This window comes from Watersipora subatra, chromosome 1, assembly GCF_963576615.1.
Source record: "Watersipora subatra chromosome 1, tzWatSuba1.1, whole genome shotgun sequence".
Taxonomy (NCBI): domain Eukaryota; kingdom Metazoa; phylum Bryozoa; class Gymnolaemata; order Cheilostomatida; family Watersiporidae; genus Watersipora; species Watersipora subatra.
In genome coordinates, this window is record NC_088708.1 from 61,862,823 (window position 1) to 61,878,550 (window position 15,728).

Below are 15,728 nucleotides of genomic sequence, written 5' to 3' on the forward strand. Positions count from 1 at the left end.
CATTGCTATTCAACTTTATTCAGTTGGTGTAGAAATCACAGCCAAAGTAAACAGTTGGAATAAAATGTTTGAAAATAACATTAAAGGGGTTAACAGAAATATGCTAAGGCAGTTAGCTTTATTGTGCAAACAACTTCTCACAGATTTGAGAAAGTTATGAGAAGTACAATTAATGTCACAATTACAGCTGAAATGCACTACACATGCATCTCACCATTAAAAACCACAACAATCTAATCAAATTTACTGAGCTTGCATGAACAAATGTCTCAATCAGAAAAGTGAACTATTTGGAACTTAATTGGCACAAAACTGACACCAGTAACTTAAGACATTTGACAGATTCCATAAATAGAGAATGTTATTTAATTTGTTATGCTTAATGTCATACTTCATGTTCTGATGGTTAAATCACATCTATATATGGAAGTGGTTTTCACTGGAACAACTAATTTTATATTAGTTCCAATCAAAAGTCACCTATTTTCTCAAGTATAGCTAGACACCATTGGTAATTATTGACACTACGAGTATGAGCATGTCATTCGGAGCTATATTTTAATTAAAGTAAGACTACAAAAAACATGTTATATAGTTGAACATGTAGATAGAAATCATAAATTATATAAGAACAGGTTTAAAAATTGCTAGTAAACATCGTAAGATGATAATTGGCAAAAATAGCAATATTTTATTCATGTTGCTGTTTCATATGCATATTCACTATTGGAAGTCAGGTCTGATTGTGAACATAATTATGACCATAAAACGCAGCAACAATTTGTAGCAAATACGAAAAAGCAAAAGTATACAATGGTGCCGCATACAAGTGGAATAACAGTGCTTTGGCATCTATGAGCAGGTGCTAGATGTCATTATGTCATTTAAAGTTGGAGTACTCGCTGAACTCTGAGAGATAGGATGTAACAAACTCATGGAGGAGGTTGAAAGATGCCTGAAGTAAAGAACAGCAACAGACATGAACGACAAGTCATTGAATTTTGTAGTTCTGAGTCAGGATATAAAGCACAGGCTGCAGAGGGCAAAATATTTTAACAGATCTAAATAGGTGTATTGCTATTTATACATTTAGCAGATTGTTAGCAAGACCAATTTAGCCTACAGGCTGTGATTAATAGGTCTTTCTTGAGATCAAATACTCATATTCAAGGTTATGCATTTAACACATTTCGAAAGTTCTTAAGATAGTAAAGAATTATTTAAAATGAGACCAGTGATCACAATATATCACATGAAAACCTCAAGAGTGTATTACATGTGCTGTACAACTTAAACTGTTAGAGAGAGGAATTTACAATGCAGCAAGTACCTCCTTGCGTATCACCATACAGCAACTCTTAAACTAAAAGTTTATATGTACAACAAAAATGTTCATATTTACCTATAATTTAGTTGAAGGTTTTTGAACCAGCCAATGATATTGCATACAAGTCACACAGTGGACCAACTAGTCTTTCCAATTAAAATCATTTTATGGGATCTCAATTAATTTGCAAAAACTTCCCCAAAAAATTATGCATTGGCGAATTAATTTGCTGAGATAAATCTAAAGGTTTTAGCACAATTAGTGATTTTCAATTATAGAGTTGAAGTCCACCTCTTAACACATGCAATCAAATATCGTTACGATAAGTTTTGTGTACAGCATTCTATTCTAACATTAGACAAATAATATATTTGGTACTCACAAAGTCACTTATGAACTCTGGTCGACTCCGCCGGGCCAACTTAACTTCCAGAACGATATCTACTTCCTGTTCAATGCGAACCCTCAAGAAAAGATTCATGGCTACCACAAACAGGCCACTCAATCTGCTACCATTGCTAAAATACAAATTGATGAATCTGCTATTATGTAATAGAGATAGATGTTAACACTAGTAATAAATTTAATTGGAGAGAAAAAGTAAATTACTAGCATTGTTTAATGTTTAAGTAAGGAATGAACTAGTAAAATACCTGGACTGTACAGTTACGAATAAGGAATGAACTAGTAAAATACCTTCACTGTATAGTAATGAGTAAGGAATGAACTAGTAAAATACCTGCACTGTATAGTTACGAATAATGAATGAACTAGTAAAATACCTGCACTGTATAGTAATGAGCAAGGAATGAACTAGTAAAATACCTGCACTGTATAGTTATGAATGATAATTGAACTAGTAAAATATCTGCAGTGTATAGTTATGAGTAAGGAATGAACTAGTAAATTACCTGCACTGTATAGTTACGCATAATGAATGAACTAGTAAAATACCTGCACTGTATAGTAATGAGCAAGGAATGAACTAGTAAAATACCTGCACTGTATAGTTATGAATGATAATTGAACTAGTAAAATACCTGCAATGTATAGTTATGAGTAAGCAATGAACTAGTAAAATACCTGCACTGTATAGTTATGAGTAAGCAATCAACTAGTAAAATACCTGCACTGTACAGTTATGAATAAGGAATGAACTAGTAAAATACCTTCACTGTATAGTTATGAGTAAAAATTGAACTAGTAAAATACCTGCACTGTATAGTTATGAGAAAAAAGGATGAACTAGTAAAATACCTGCACTGTATAATAATGAGTAAGGAATGAACAAGTAAAATACCTGCACTGTATAGTTATGAGTAAGCAATGAACTAGTAAAATACCTGCACTGTATAGTAATGAGTTAGGAATGAACTAGTAAAATACCTTCACTGTGTAGTAATGAGTAAGGAATTGAACTAGTAAAATACCTGCACTGTATAGTTATGAGCAAGGAATGAACTAGCAAAATATCTGCACTGTATAGTAATGAGTAAGGAATGAACTAGTAAAATACCTTCACTGTATAGTAATGAGTAAGGAATTGAACTAGTAAAGTACCTGCACTGTATAGTTATGAGCAAGGAATGAACTAGCAAAATATCTGCACTGTATAGTAATGAGTAAGGAATGAACTAGTAAAATACCTGCACTGTATAGTTACGAACAAGGAATGAACTAGTAAAATACCTGCACTGTATAGTTATGAGTAAGCAATGAACTAGTAAAATACCTGCACTGTATAGTAATGAGTAAGGAATGAACTAGTAAAATACCTTCACTGTATAGTAATGAGTAAGGAATTGAACTAGTAAAGTACCTGCACTGTATAGTTATGAGTAAGGAATGAACTAGTAAAATACATGCACTGTATAGTTATGAATAAGGAATGAACTAGTAAAATACCTGCACTGTATAGTTATGAGTAAGGAATGAACTAGTAAAATATCTGCACTGTATAGTAATGAGTAAGGAATGAACTAGTAAAATACCTGCAATTTATAATTATAAGTAAGGAATGAACTAGTAAAATACCTGCACTGTATAGTTATGAGTAAGGGATGAACTAGTAAAATATCTGCACTGTATAGTAATGAGTAAGGAATGAACTAGTAAAATACCTGCACTGTATAGTTATGAATAAGAATTGAACTAGTAAAATATCTGCACTGTATAGTAATGAATAAGAATTGAAATAGTAAAATACCTGCACTGTATAGTTATAAATAAGGAATGAACTAGTAAAATACCTGCACTGCATAGTTATGAGTAAGGAATGAACTAGTAAAACACCTGCACTGTATAGTTATGAATAAGGAATGAACTAGTAAAATATCTTCACTGCATAGTAATGAATAAGGAATGAACTAGTAAAATACCTGCACTGTATAGTTATGAGTAAGGAATGAACTAGTAAAATACCTGCACTGTCTAGTAATGAGTAAGGAATGAACTAGTAAAACACCTGCACTGTATAGTTATGAGTAAGCAATGAACTAGTAAAATACCTGCACTGTATAGTAATGAGTAAGGAATGAACTAGTAAAATACCTTCACTGTATAGTAATGAGTAAGGAATTGAACTAGTAAAGTACCTGCACTGTATAGTTATGAGTAAGGAATGAACTAGTAAAATACATGCACTGTATAGTTATGAATAAGGAATGAACTAGTAAAACACCTGCACTGTATAGTTATGAATAAGGAATGAACTAGTAAAATATCTTCACTGCATAGTAATGAATAAGGAATGAACTAGTAAAATACCTGCACTGTATAGTAATGAGTAAGGAATTGAACTAGTAAAGTACCTGCACTGTATAGTTATGAGTAAGGAATGAACTAGTAAAATACATGCACTGTATAGTTATGAATAAGGAATGAACTAGTAAAATACCTGCACTGTATAGTTATGAGTAAGGAATGAACTAGTAAAATATCTGCACTGTATAGTAATGAGTAAGGAATGAACTAGTAAAATACCTGCACTGTATAGTTATGAGTAAGGAATGAACAAGTAAAATACCTGCACTGTATAGTTATGAGTAAAGAATGAACTAGTAAAATACCTGCACTGTATAGTTATGAGTAAGCAATGAACTAGTAAAATACCTGCACTGTATAGTAATGAGTAAGGAATGAACTAGTAAAATACCTTCACTGTATAGTAATGAGTAAGGAATTGAACTAGTAAAGTACCTGCACTGTATAGTTATGAGTAAGGAATGAACTAGTAAAATACATGCACTGTATAGTTATGAATAAGGAATGAACTAGTAAAATACCTGCACTGTATAGTTATGAGTAAGCAATGAACTAGTAAAATACCTGCACTGTATAGTTATGAGTAAGCAATGAACTAGTAAAATACCTGCACTGTATAGTAATGAGTAAGGAATGAACTAGTAAAATACATGCACTGTATAGTTATGAATAAGGAATGAACTAGTAAAATACCTGCACTGTATAGTTATGAGTAAGGAATGAACTAGTAAAATATCTGCACTGTTTAGTAATGAGTAAGGAATGAACTAGTAAAACACCTGCACTGTATAGTTATGAATAAGGAATGAACTAGTAAAATATCTTCACTGCATAGTAATGAATAAGGAATGAACTAGTAAAATACCTGCACTGTATAGTTATGAGTAAGCAATGAACTAGTAAAATACCTGCACTGTATAGTTATGAGTAAGCAATGAACTAGTAAAATACCTGCACTGTATAGTAATGAGTAAGGAATGAACTAGTAAAATACCTTCACTGTATAGTAATGAGTAAGGAATTGAACTAGTAAAGTACCTGCACTGTATAGTTATGAGTAAGGAATGAACTAGTAAAATACATGCACTGTATAGTTATGAATAAGGAATGAACTAGTAAAATACCTGCACTGTATAGTTATGAGTAAGGAATGAACTAGTAAAATATCTGCACTGTATAGTAATGAGTAAGGAATGAACTAGTAAAATACCTGCACTGTATAGTTATGAGTAAGGAATGAACAAGTAAAATACCTGCACTGTATAGTTATGAGTAAAGAATGAACTAGTAAAATACCTGCACTGTATATTTATGAGTAAGGGATGAACTAGTAAAATATCTGCACTGTATAGTAATGAGTAAGGAATGAACTAGTAAAATACCTGCACTGTATAGTTATGAATAAGAATTGAACTAGTAAAATATCTGCACTGTATAGTAATGAATAAGAATTGAAATAGTAAAATACCTGCACTGTATAGTTATAAATAAGGAATGAACTAGTAAAATACCTGCACTGCATAGTTATGAGTAAGGAATGAACTAGTAAAATACCTGCACTGTATAGTAATGAGTAAGGAATGAACTAGTAAAATACCTGCACTGTATAGTAATGAGTAAGGAATGAATTAGTAAAATACCTGCACTCTATAGTTATGAGTAAGGATTGAACTAGTAAAATACCTGCACCGTATAGTCATAGAATATCGAGAAGAGGAAGCATATCTTTCAATCTTGCGACACAGAGTTAATAGCTGGGTAGTGTTAGGCAACTCTCCATTTGGCAATTGCAACTCAATTAGCAGGACATCAAAATATTTCTGTAATTTCATTAAAGATAATAATTAATGGTACACAACAGGTATTAGAAAGAATTTAGGTGTTGTAACACATTATTATTATTATTATTATTATTATTATTATTATGACACATTGTAGAAGAGTAGAAAAGAAGGTGCCTGGTTTAGTCCAAAATACTGGTTTAATCAGAGATAAACTCAAAATCTATGCAGAGTCAGTAAGAGTGAAATGAGCTGCTCAAAGTATATTTGCAAACACTAGAAATGTCAAACGAACATTCACAGTAGAAAGATCAATTTAAAATAAATGATAATAACAAAAAGAAATGCAAAAAGCATGTGCTCATTGGTAGGCGAAAAATCTAAAAAACAAATAGAAAAGGTCATGGAATAATTGGTCAGGAAGGTGGAGGTGCGGAGAGTAGTCTATAGAAAAGTGAATGAACAAGCTCTAAGTCAGTAAATAAATGAGAATGGTAGAATTCAGGAAGAAAATAGTAGAATAGGTAAGAAATGGTTAGCAAATGAAATAAATAAACAATAGGGAGAGAGTAGTAAAAGATACAAATTAGGGAGGAGTTAATGAAGGAAATAGAAGTTGATGAAGATCCATAAACAATATAAAATGGACACCAGGAATTGTCAGTCCTTAACAGTAGTCTGATAACAGATCTAAAAGTGAGCAAAACTCTTGTAATGAAACTTGTATCTACACTGTCTTTATCATACCAGAAAGAAAGTTGCGAAAGAGTCATTAAGATTCTAGACCAAGATCTGTAATGTTTTTCAAAGTGGTACCTACTTAGCAATTCTAACTTCTGCAGTGTTAAAAAGAGCCAAGTTAAACATTATCATAGTGCCTGGTAGTTCAGGAGTAAAATTCGCAAGTTGTATACAACTAAAAGGTTGAAGTAGTGTTCTACAAGTCCGAGACTGCCCACAAACCCTAATTCCATAATACCATATCTCTATATGAATGCCAAAAACCTTACTCCTTGTTGTACAACACAGAGTTCTGTTTCTGAGCAGCCATCAGATCCTAAAATGCGGTGTACACATTGCACAGTTATGTCTCTGATAGCGGTCTGGGTTTCTGGTTCATATGGCCAGTATGCTTGCTCATCCTAAAAAACAGGAGATGGTTTGATAACATATGCAAAAGCTATTGTTCATGTTTATAAAAAGTAGAGCGTTATTTCACTCTTTCCCCATTTCTAAGTTTTAAAGTTTGCCTCTTTGAAGATTGATGATTGGCAATTATGATAAAAACTTAAAAAAATTACATACTTGGGATAGTGACCAAAATAAGTAAAAGATGTCGTAACGAGTAAAGTATAGACCGTATTTAATACTTCACATGAAGTTTAAAATTATAATAATGTTGTTCATTGGGATCAATTTTAAACGATCCAAGATGTTGGCACTGTGTGAAAAACTGACTGAATATCAAATTAACCTACTCTAATAGCTATCCATTAACATCTTTTAGTAGAGATGATTTGAACTATATAAAAAATTTAAATTGTAAATTTATCTCTAAACCTGGTTATGATCTCCAAATATTTATCTCTACACCTGTTTATAGTCTCTAGGTATTCATCTCTACACCTGTTTATAGTCTCTAGATATTCCTCTCTACACCTGTTTATACACGTTCAGTTTTAGTTCAGTGATGAAAAAAGAAATATATGATGTTTAGTCAGAGGAATAATTGTGAATCTATAAAGGAGTTTGTTTTATATTACTGGGTGAAGCGTTTAAAAAGAGTAACGAGTAACTACAATACTAACAAGTATATGTGATAAGATGTCTGACCAGTTTAGTAAACATAGAACATTTAATGTTTATTAGCGCAATAAACTCTACCATCATAGGGGCAGTTTAAGTGTGTTTACACCAGGCTCAATCACAAAACTATTTTTAAAAAGGTTCACCTCATTGTTGTTAAGGTGGACTATCACAGCAGACTCTCTCATGAGTAGCATATTCCAAAAGTCATGCTCTGTATGGGCGAGGGGTGTCTGTGTGACAATGAAACCAGACTTTGTATGGTAAACCTGTGATAAAAATGCCAGAAAATACATACCCACCAAATTTCATGCTGAGCTCATCTCATTTCGTGAAATGCATGAAGTTCAGATGAACACAACCACAATATAACAGAAGATGTGGGTTTTACACTATAATAATAATACCCTCTGTACATACAACAACATAGTGTAACACATAAAAGCATAGCGCAATGTGATGAACACATGCCTAGTAATTTGTGTGGTTTGCATGACCACAGTTGTATAGTTAGGAATGGGTGAGCCTATACAGATTAAAACTAATGATAAGTAAAATACTAAAATAAAAGAAATAAAATAGGCTTACCAATTCAGAGCCAGTAATAAAAACAACCAAACTTCAATTTACGTACCCCAACAAACAGTTTGATCAAAAAATATATAATTTGATCTAGCTAGAATTTAACCACACCCTCGTCATTATATACCATGAGCCAAATTTTGCTGTTTTAGTATGAAAGCTGTCTATTTTATCGCCTGTCTTGAATACTGCTTGGCAAATAAATTCTAGCAGATGTGCAGTATAATGATGGACTACATTTTAAACTTAAAAAGCATCAAGCATCGTAGTAAAGTGCTTTACACCAAACCTATTCATCAAAAAGAAAAGCTTTTTTGGGTTAAAACAAACTACACTATCACATTGTTTTTTGAATTATGTAAAATTTGAGCAATAAAAAGCGGGAAAAAAGTTGAGAGAAGTTTTGCTATGACTGCTGAAAAAAACTATGGCTCAAACATCCATCGAATAAACTAGAAATACCTAATAGTTATTGTCGGTGGCCAATTTACACTTTCATTATCTTTGATAAAATACGGTATATAACAGACATGCTTGTTATGGTGTAGGACATGATGACTGAAAATTGTGTTTTGCATAGTGGATTAGTATAACTTTATATATTTTAATAAAATACATAACCTATTCTACCATAACTTTACTCAAAATTCAGGTAGAATACGGGTGGCTACCAACATGTTAATACATTCCTAACCTTCCCATAAGAAAAAGATTTATAAGAGATTTGGTGTGCTTTATAAATTATATGGTTTCTTAATATGTAGTTGATGATATAAACTATTATAAAACTTGTTGAAAAACTGGTTTATAGTTTTGAAGTAAATTACCATTATTTAAAATATTTTTAATAAAAAACAAATTGTTTCGGAATTCAAACAATTTGATTGTCACACAACATTTCAGAACAGTTTGTGATGTAAAATCATGATTAAACTGTATAAGAACCCTTAAGCTAATTGCTAAAACTCTTCTATTAGTCAGCTATCAAGAAATTACATTGATACAGAATTTGACTTAACCAGATTTTTAAAAAGGTTAAAGGTCTGGCAACCTTGAACAGTAACGAATAAAAATAGTTATTCTTTAAAGTGTATATTTTCACTATGTGGTAGGAAGCAAAAAAGTGAAGAAGTCTAAAAGAAAACTAATTGCTAGAATAAAAGAAAAAAATCTACAATGAAATGAAGTACTCAGGGAACTGTCAATAAAAAGTTGATGAAACCTGAGGAGATGTGATAGACTCTTGCAGCAACCTTATTTTTCAAGGAAATTGAAAACAAAATGAAAACAAGTATAAATTAGAGAGCAAACTCTGTAATAAAAACGCCAAATTCTACACATTGAGGCACATCAATTTGTGTAACTTACAAGAATAGTGCATATAGTAACTGTACTACAGAAAAAACCGGTTGTAGCATTTTCTACAATATTCATGGTTGATAAAAATTACGCTGAAAAAGGAATATCTTCAACAAATTTAGAAAATGAGGACAACCAGCAACACCAATCAATAGAAGCTTCAATAAACTTCAATATTTAGATAAGGTTTCCAGCGTTTACATGCATATCAGGACATCTGTCTTTCTTCGAACTTTAATTAGGAAGAGAAAAACTTAGTTCCCGTGTTTGGATGTTATACAGCATACAGACCAAAAATAATGTACTGTATATACACAAGGTAGTCACTTACATTACAGCCACTAGACAGTACACAGACTAAAGAGTAATGTACTGTACATAGACCAGATACTCAAATCTATTTTAGTTACTATACAGTATACAGACTGAAAAGTAATATACTGTATAAAGAAAAGATAGTCATTTATATTACAGTTACTATACAGTATATAGACTAAAGAGTGATATACAGTATATAGACAAGATAGTCACATTACAGCTACTATACAGTATACAGAGTAAAGAGTAATATACTATATATAGACAAAATAGTCCCATATATTACAGCTACTATACAGTATATAGATTGAAAAGTAAAACACTGTATAAAAACAAAATAGTCACTTAGATTACATATACTATACATTATACATACTAAAGAGTAATATAATGTATGTAGCCAGAATAACCACTTATATTACAGTTACTATACAGTATACGGAATAAAGAGTAATATACAGTATATAAACAAGATAGTCACTTACATTATAGCTACTATACAGTATACAGACTAAAGAGTAACATACTGTATGTTGACAAGATAGTAACTTATATTATAGCTACTATATAGTATACACACTAAAGAGTAATATACTGTATGTTGACAAGATAGTCACTTACATTACCGCTACTATAAAGCATATAGACTAAAGAGTAATATACTGTATATTGACCAAATAGCCACTTACATTACAGCCCCAATACAGTACACAGACTAAAGATTAATATAATGTATATAGACAAGATAGTCGCTTATATTACAAATACTATACAGTATACAGACTAAAGAGTAATATACAGTATATAGACAAAATAGTCACTTATATTACAGCTACTATATACAGTATATAGATTGAAGAGTAAAACACTGTATAAAAAACAAAATAGTCAATTAAATTACATATACTATACATTATACATACTGAAGAGTAATATAATGTATGTAGCCAGAATAATCACTTATATTACAGTTACTATACAGTATACGGAATAAAGAGTAATATACAGCATATAGACAAGATAGTCACTTACATTATAGCTACTATACAGTATACAGACTAAATATACAGTATACAAACCTACTATACAGTATACAGACTGAAGAGTAATATACTGTATGTAGACAAAAAATTAATTTATATTACAGCTACTATACAGTAAACAGACTAAAGAGTAATATACTGTATATAGACAAAACAGTCACTTATATTACAGCTACTATACAGTATACAGACTAAAGAGTAATATACTGTATATAGACAAGATAGTCACTTATATTACAGCCCATATACAGTATACAGACTAAAGAGTAATTTACTGTATATAGACAAGATAGTCACTTACAATACAGCTACTATACAGTATATGGACTAAATAGTAATATACTTTATATAAACAAAATAGTCACTTACATTACAGCCCCTATGCAATACACAAACTAAAGATTAATATAATGTATATAGACAAGATAGTCACTTATATTACAGCTACTATACAGTATACAGACGAAAGAGTAATATACTGTATATAGACAAGATAGTCACTTATATTACAAATACTATACAGTACACAGACTAAAGAGTAACATATTGTATGTTGGTAAGATAGTAACTTATATTACAGCAACTATACAGTATACAGACTAAAAAGCGACATACTGTATGTAGACAAAATAATAATTTATATTACAGCTACTATGCAGTATATAGACTAAAGAGTAATATAATGTATATACACAAGAAAGTCACTTAAATTTTAACTACTATACGGTATACAGACTAAAGAGTGACATACTGTATGTAGAAAAAATAGCAATTTATATTACAGCTACTATACAGTATACAGACTAAAGAGTAATATACTGTATATAGACAAGATAATCACTTATATTACACCTACTATACAGTATACAGACTAAAGAGTAATATACTGTATGTTGACAAGATAGAAACTTATATTACAGCTACTATACAGTACACAGACTAAAGAGTAATATACTGTATGTTGGCATGTCAGCCAGTTATATTACAACTACTATGAAGTATACAAACTAAAGAGTAATATACTGTATGTTGACATGACAGTCACTTATAATACCGCAACTATACAGTATACAAACTAAAGCGTAATATTTTGTATGTAGACAAGATAGTCACTTATACTTCAACTACTATACAGTATACAGACTAAACAGTAACATACTGTATGTAGACAAAATAGTATTTCATATTACAGCTACTATACAGTATATAAACTAAAGAGTAATATACCGTATGTAAACAAGATAGTCACTTCTATTCCAGCTACTATATATTATACCGACCTAAGAGTAATAAACTGTATATAGACAAGATAGTCACTTATATTACAGCTAATATACAGTATACAAACTAAAGAGTAATATACTGTATGTAGACTAGATAGTCACTTATATTTCAATTACTATACAGTATACAGACTAAAGAGTAATATACTGTATGTTGACAAAATAGTAATTTATATTACTGTTACTATACAGCATACACCATAAAGAGTAATATACACTATATAGACAAGATAGTCACTTATACTACAGCCACTATACAGTACACAGACTAAAGAGTAATATAGTATATATAGACAAGATAATCACTTATATTACAACTACTATACAGTATACATACTAAAGAGTAATATACTGTATATAGACAAGATAGTCACTTATATTACAGCTACTATACAGTATACAGACTAAAGAGTAATATAGTATATATAGACAAATAGCTCACTTACATTACAACTGATAGCATTAATATATCCTGTTCTGTTAATCTGACTCTCTGGTAACAGGATTCTGTGAGACTCAACTGTAACAGAGTTCAACAAACAATCATCCAATCATGTAAACCCTCATCTAAATCGAGTTTACTAAACTGTCTCTACCTGACCAACTATAGAGTTGTCTTATCAACTGCATTGCTATCCGCCTGGCTGATTGTATAATTTAGTAGAGGAATCATGACAAAGTTCTGCAACAATCATGAACACTTTAATAACATTATACACTGCGCTAAACACTGCAGACTATTTTGGCATCTTCTCTTATGGGGGCTTCAAATGTCTCGCACTTAACCTTTCAAGGTGCAGCTAAAAAATTTCTTTTTAAATATGATACGCGATGATCAACATTTCGCGCCTATACATTCCCCTAAAATTGGAGTCATCCTCTTTATGTTACTTCCGATGACATCAGAATTATAATTAAATGACCCATGAACACACTAGTTATTATAAACTACTAATATTAGTGGTTTACAAAGATTTTAAGCTATAGCTTTAAGGCTACCTAGTGAGGTATACACTCTCTGCAAATAAATCCCTCAGTTGTTATAAAAACCGACGGCATTTCTTTTGCAGTTGTGAGGCGTGCTAAGTTGGAATCTGAATGTCTCGCGAGTACCTCATACGCTCATCACCTTTTAATTGAAAACTGAACAGCGCACCTATAGATGATAATCCTAACTTACTGTCACACAACTTGATACATTAATACAAAAGTCTTTAAAATAGAAAACCAATTAAAAGTAATAATAACTACTGCATATTGAAAACATGCTGTAGTAAAAATACTTTAAAATTTGGTTTTAGGGCCATTTGTCATTATTAATACCAGGAAATGTTACAATGAATGTTTCAAGCAGCAATTTAGGCTAGTAAACTTACGTGGTACTCGATAAAATGGTAAACTCTAATACTAGAAATGAGAATGCCAACTATCATGTTTAGTATTTTTAGTATTGCTTAGCGTAACATAAACACTCTTGGAATGAATTATTTTGTTGTAGGGATGGTTGTAGACTGCTTCTTTTTTCAAGTATTTTTCGAAGTCAGCAAAACTATAGAGCAACAAGTTACATGTACAAGTGTATCATTTGCTCCACTAATGAAACCATTATATCAATGATCTGTATGCATATATTTGTCTATATGTCATCTGTTTGGATGAATCTGTCATCATTTGTCTGTCTGTGTTCAGCTATTAAAATCTTGGAACTACAATGTTGCATCCTGCTGGATTTGAACTCATGGCGATTGCAACTGTGAGTTTGTAATCCTATTGTCTACCCACAAGCCCATGAAGGATCTTACAATTTATCGCTCTTACTATATACTTCATACACCTTTTTCACGATTTTACTTGCTAAATGACGTAATAATTGAAACTATAAACTCAATGAAGCACGATAGAGTTTCATAGAATTATTAATTTAAACTCTATGAAACGCAATGCTTTTTCAGCTTTTTGTGAACTTATATTTCCGGTTTTTCGTATGGTTCAGTTTTTAAATCGGTGAAGGCCAATACTTGCACGCGGACAATTGCATTAGCTTGAGTAGGAATAGCCACTACATTCTCTCTCCATTCGGTCAGATAAAGACAGACCGATATCTCATTTGTACCAGTATCGAGAGGTACCGGACCGGTATCGTCGTATTCAAAGTTTTGAATGATATCTTCTGCTAGAACAGTAACCTTTTTTTATACACAGAATTCTATGCACGGAATTTTTATTATTAGTTCAATCTACAAAATGTATTCAGGATTTCTATTTTGTTTTCTCAGTTCGTATTATTGTATCATTACCAAATCAGCTTTTATGTAAGTGTAATCGTAGCAAAACAGATTTAATTTAGCTATTAGTTGGTAATTATTTTACATTTAAACACTTTCATAGCTGTTTCATTTTGTTTCTTAATTTATTTGACCTGTACAAAACATTTTCCTCATGATATGAAGTTTGAAAGTTGCAGTTGTTTGACAAAGTTTAAAAACCTTTACAGTTGTTTTATTTTTTCTCTTAATTATTTAAATTGCAAAAAACACTTTTCTCATGATATGAAGTTTGAAAGTTGGAGTGGAAACTGCTGTTATATGTTAAATAAAAATAAGTTTTCTGTGTAAAGACTTTTATTACCCGGGCATCGCCGGGCATTCACCTAGTAACTTCTAAAAGTGAAAGTTTTTGGCTGACAGATACAGTTGATTTATATACGCAGTGGAAAATGGAAACTCTTTCATAAACCTGCTATCAGTTCGGTCTACTAGCATACTCACAACTATGAACTTACATTAGCGCTGAATAAAACACCAACCCTCATAGTAATAAACCGTTTGTGATGAAAAAATAATGTTAATTCTATTGGAAATAGAATACCTGAAAGCAAACAAACAGAGATGACATAGAACTACCATAGACAACCAACATAAGAGTTGACATACGTGGCAGCACGCTCTGGTCCCTATTTCGATGTCTGTTCTCGAGAGCTTTTCCTGCGGAGAACTGGTCATCAGTATTGGGAGAGCATGTAATCTTGCTTCTATCAAACATCAGTTCCAATGTGCACTTCTCCTTACCATTTCTCTGTGATAGAAACAAGTTAAATGGATTTGACTAGTCAAAATTTACATCTGCCTTATATGGTGATGCGCCGTCTAACGCAATGCACACTGACTTATTTTCAGACTTTTAATTATCCTATATGCCAATGTGGCCCGCCTTTCTTTTCTGGAGTTAAAATTCACCATCACACACCTTGCCGTCAGAGTATTGTATATACGCCTATTCACTCACTACCTAAATCCAAAATTTCTCACTATGAGAAGCAGCATTTGCTATCAGTGAACTGGGTTCAGCTTGGAAACTTACATTCCTCCACTTGACTAGTTTCTCATCAAATTGAGCACAAGTTACAGCCGTTTCTCCACAGACAAGAGCTTCTACCAGCACCTCATAGAGAAACATGTATTGCTCC

At 31.6% G+C, this 15,728-nt stretch overlaps 1 protein-coding gene across 1 annotated transcript; it reads right to left on the reverse strand.

The window, feature by feature from the left end:
* Positions 1-880: 880 nt before the first annotated feature.
* LOC137389987 (receptor-type tyrosine-protein phosphatase alpha-like) lies at positions 881-15,718 on the reverse strand. Its single transcript, XM_068076196.1, has 8 exons — positions 15,623-15,718; positions 15,196-15,337; positions 14,359-14,435; positions 7,824-7,946; positions 6,882-7,013; positions 5,774-5,910; positions 1,710-1,845; positions 881-955 (listed from the first exon to the last, which is right to left on the reverse strand). The coding sequence occupies exons 1-8, from the start codon at positions 15,716-15,718 to the stop codon at positions 881-883; spliced, it is 918 nt and encodes a 305-aa protein (XP_067932297.1).
* Positions 15,719-15,728: the final 10 nt, after the last annotated feature.

Coding starts and splice junctions, on each gene's coding strand:
- LOC137389987 (XM_068076196.1), bottom strand. CDS start 15,718: ATGTTTCTCTATGAGGTGCTGGTAGAAGCTCTTGTCTGTGGAGAAACG. Junction 5,911..6,881: donor TCTGTGTTGTACAACAAGGA/GTAAGGTTTTTG, acceptor ATGAAATTACAG/AAATATTTTGATGTCCTGCT. Junction 956..1,709: donor CAGAGTTCATAAGTGACTTT/GTGAGTACCAAA, acceptor TCTTTACTTCAG/GCATCTTTCAACCTCCTCCA.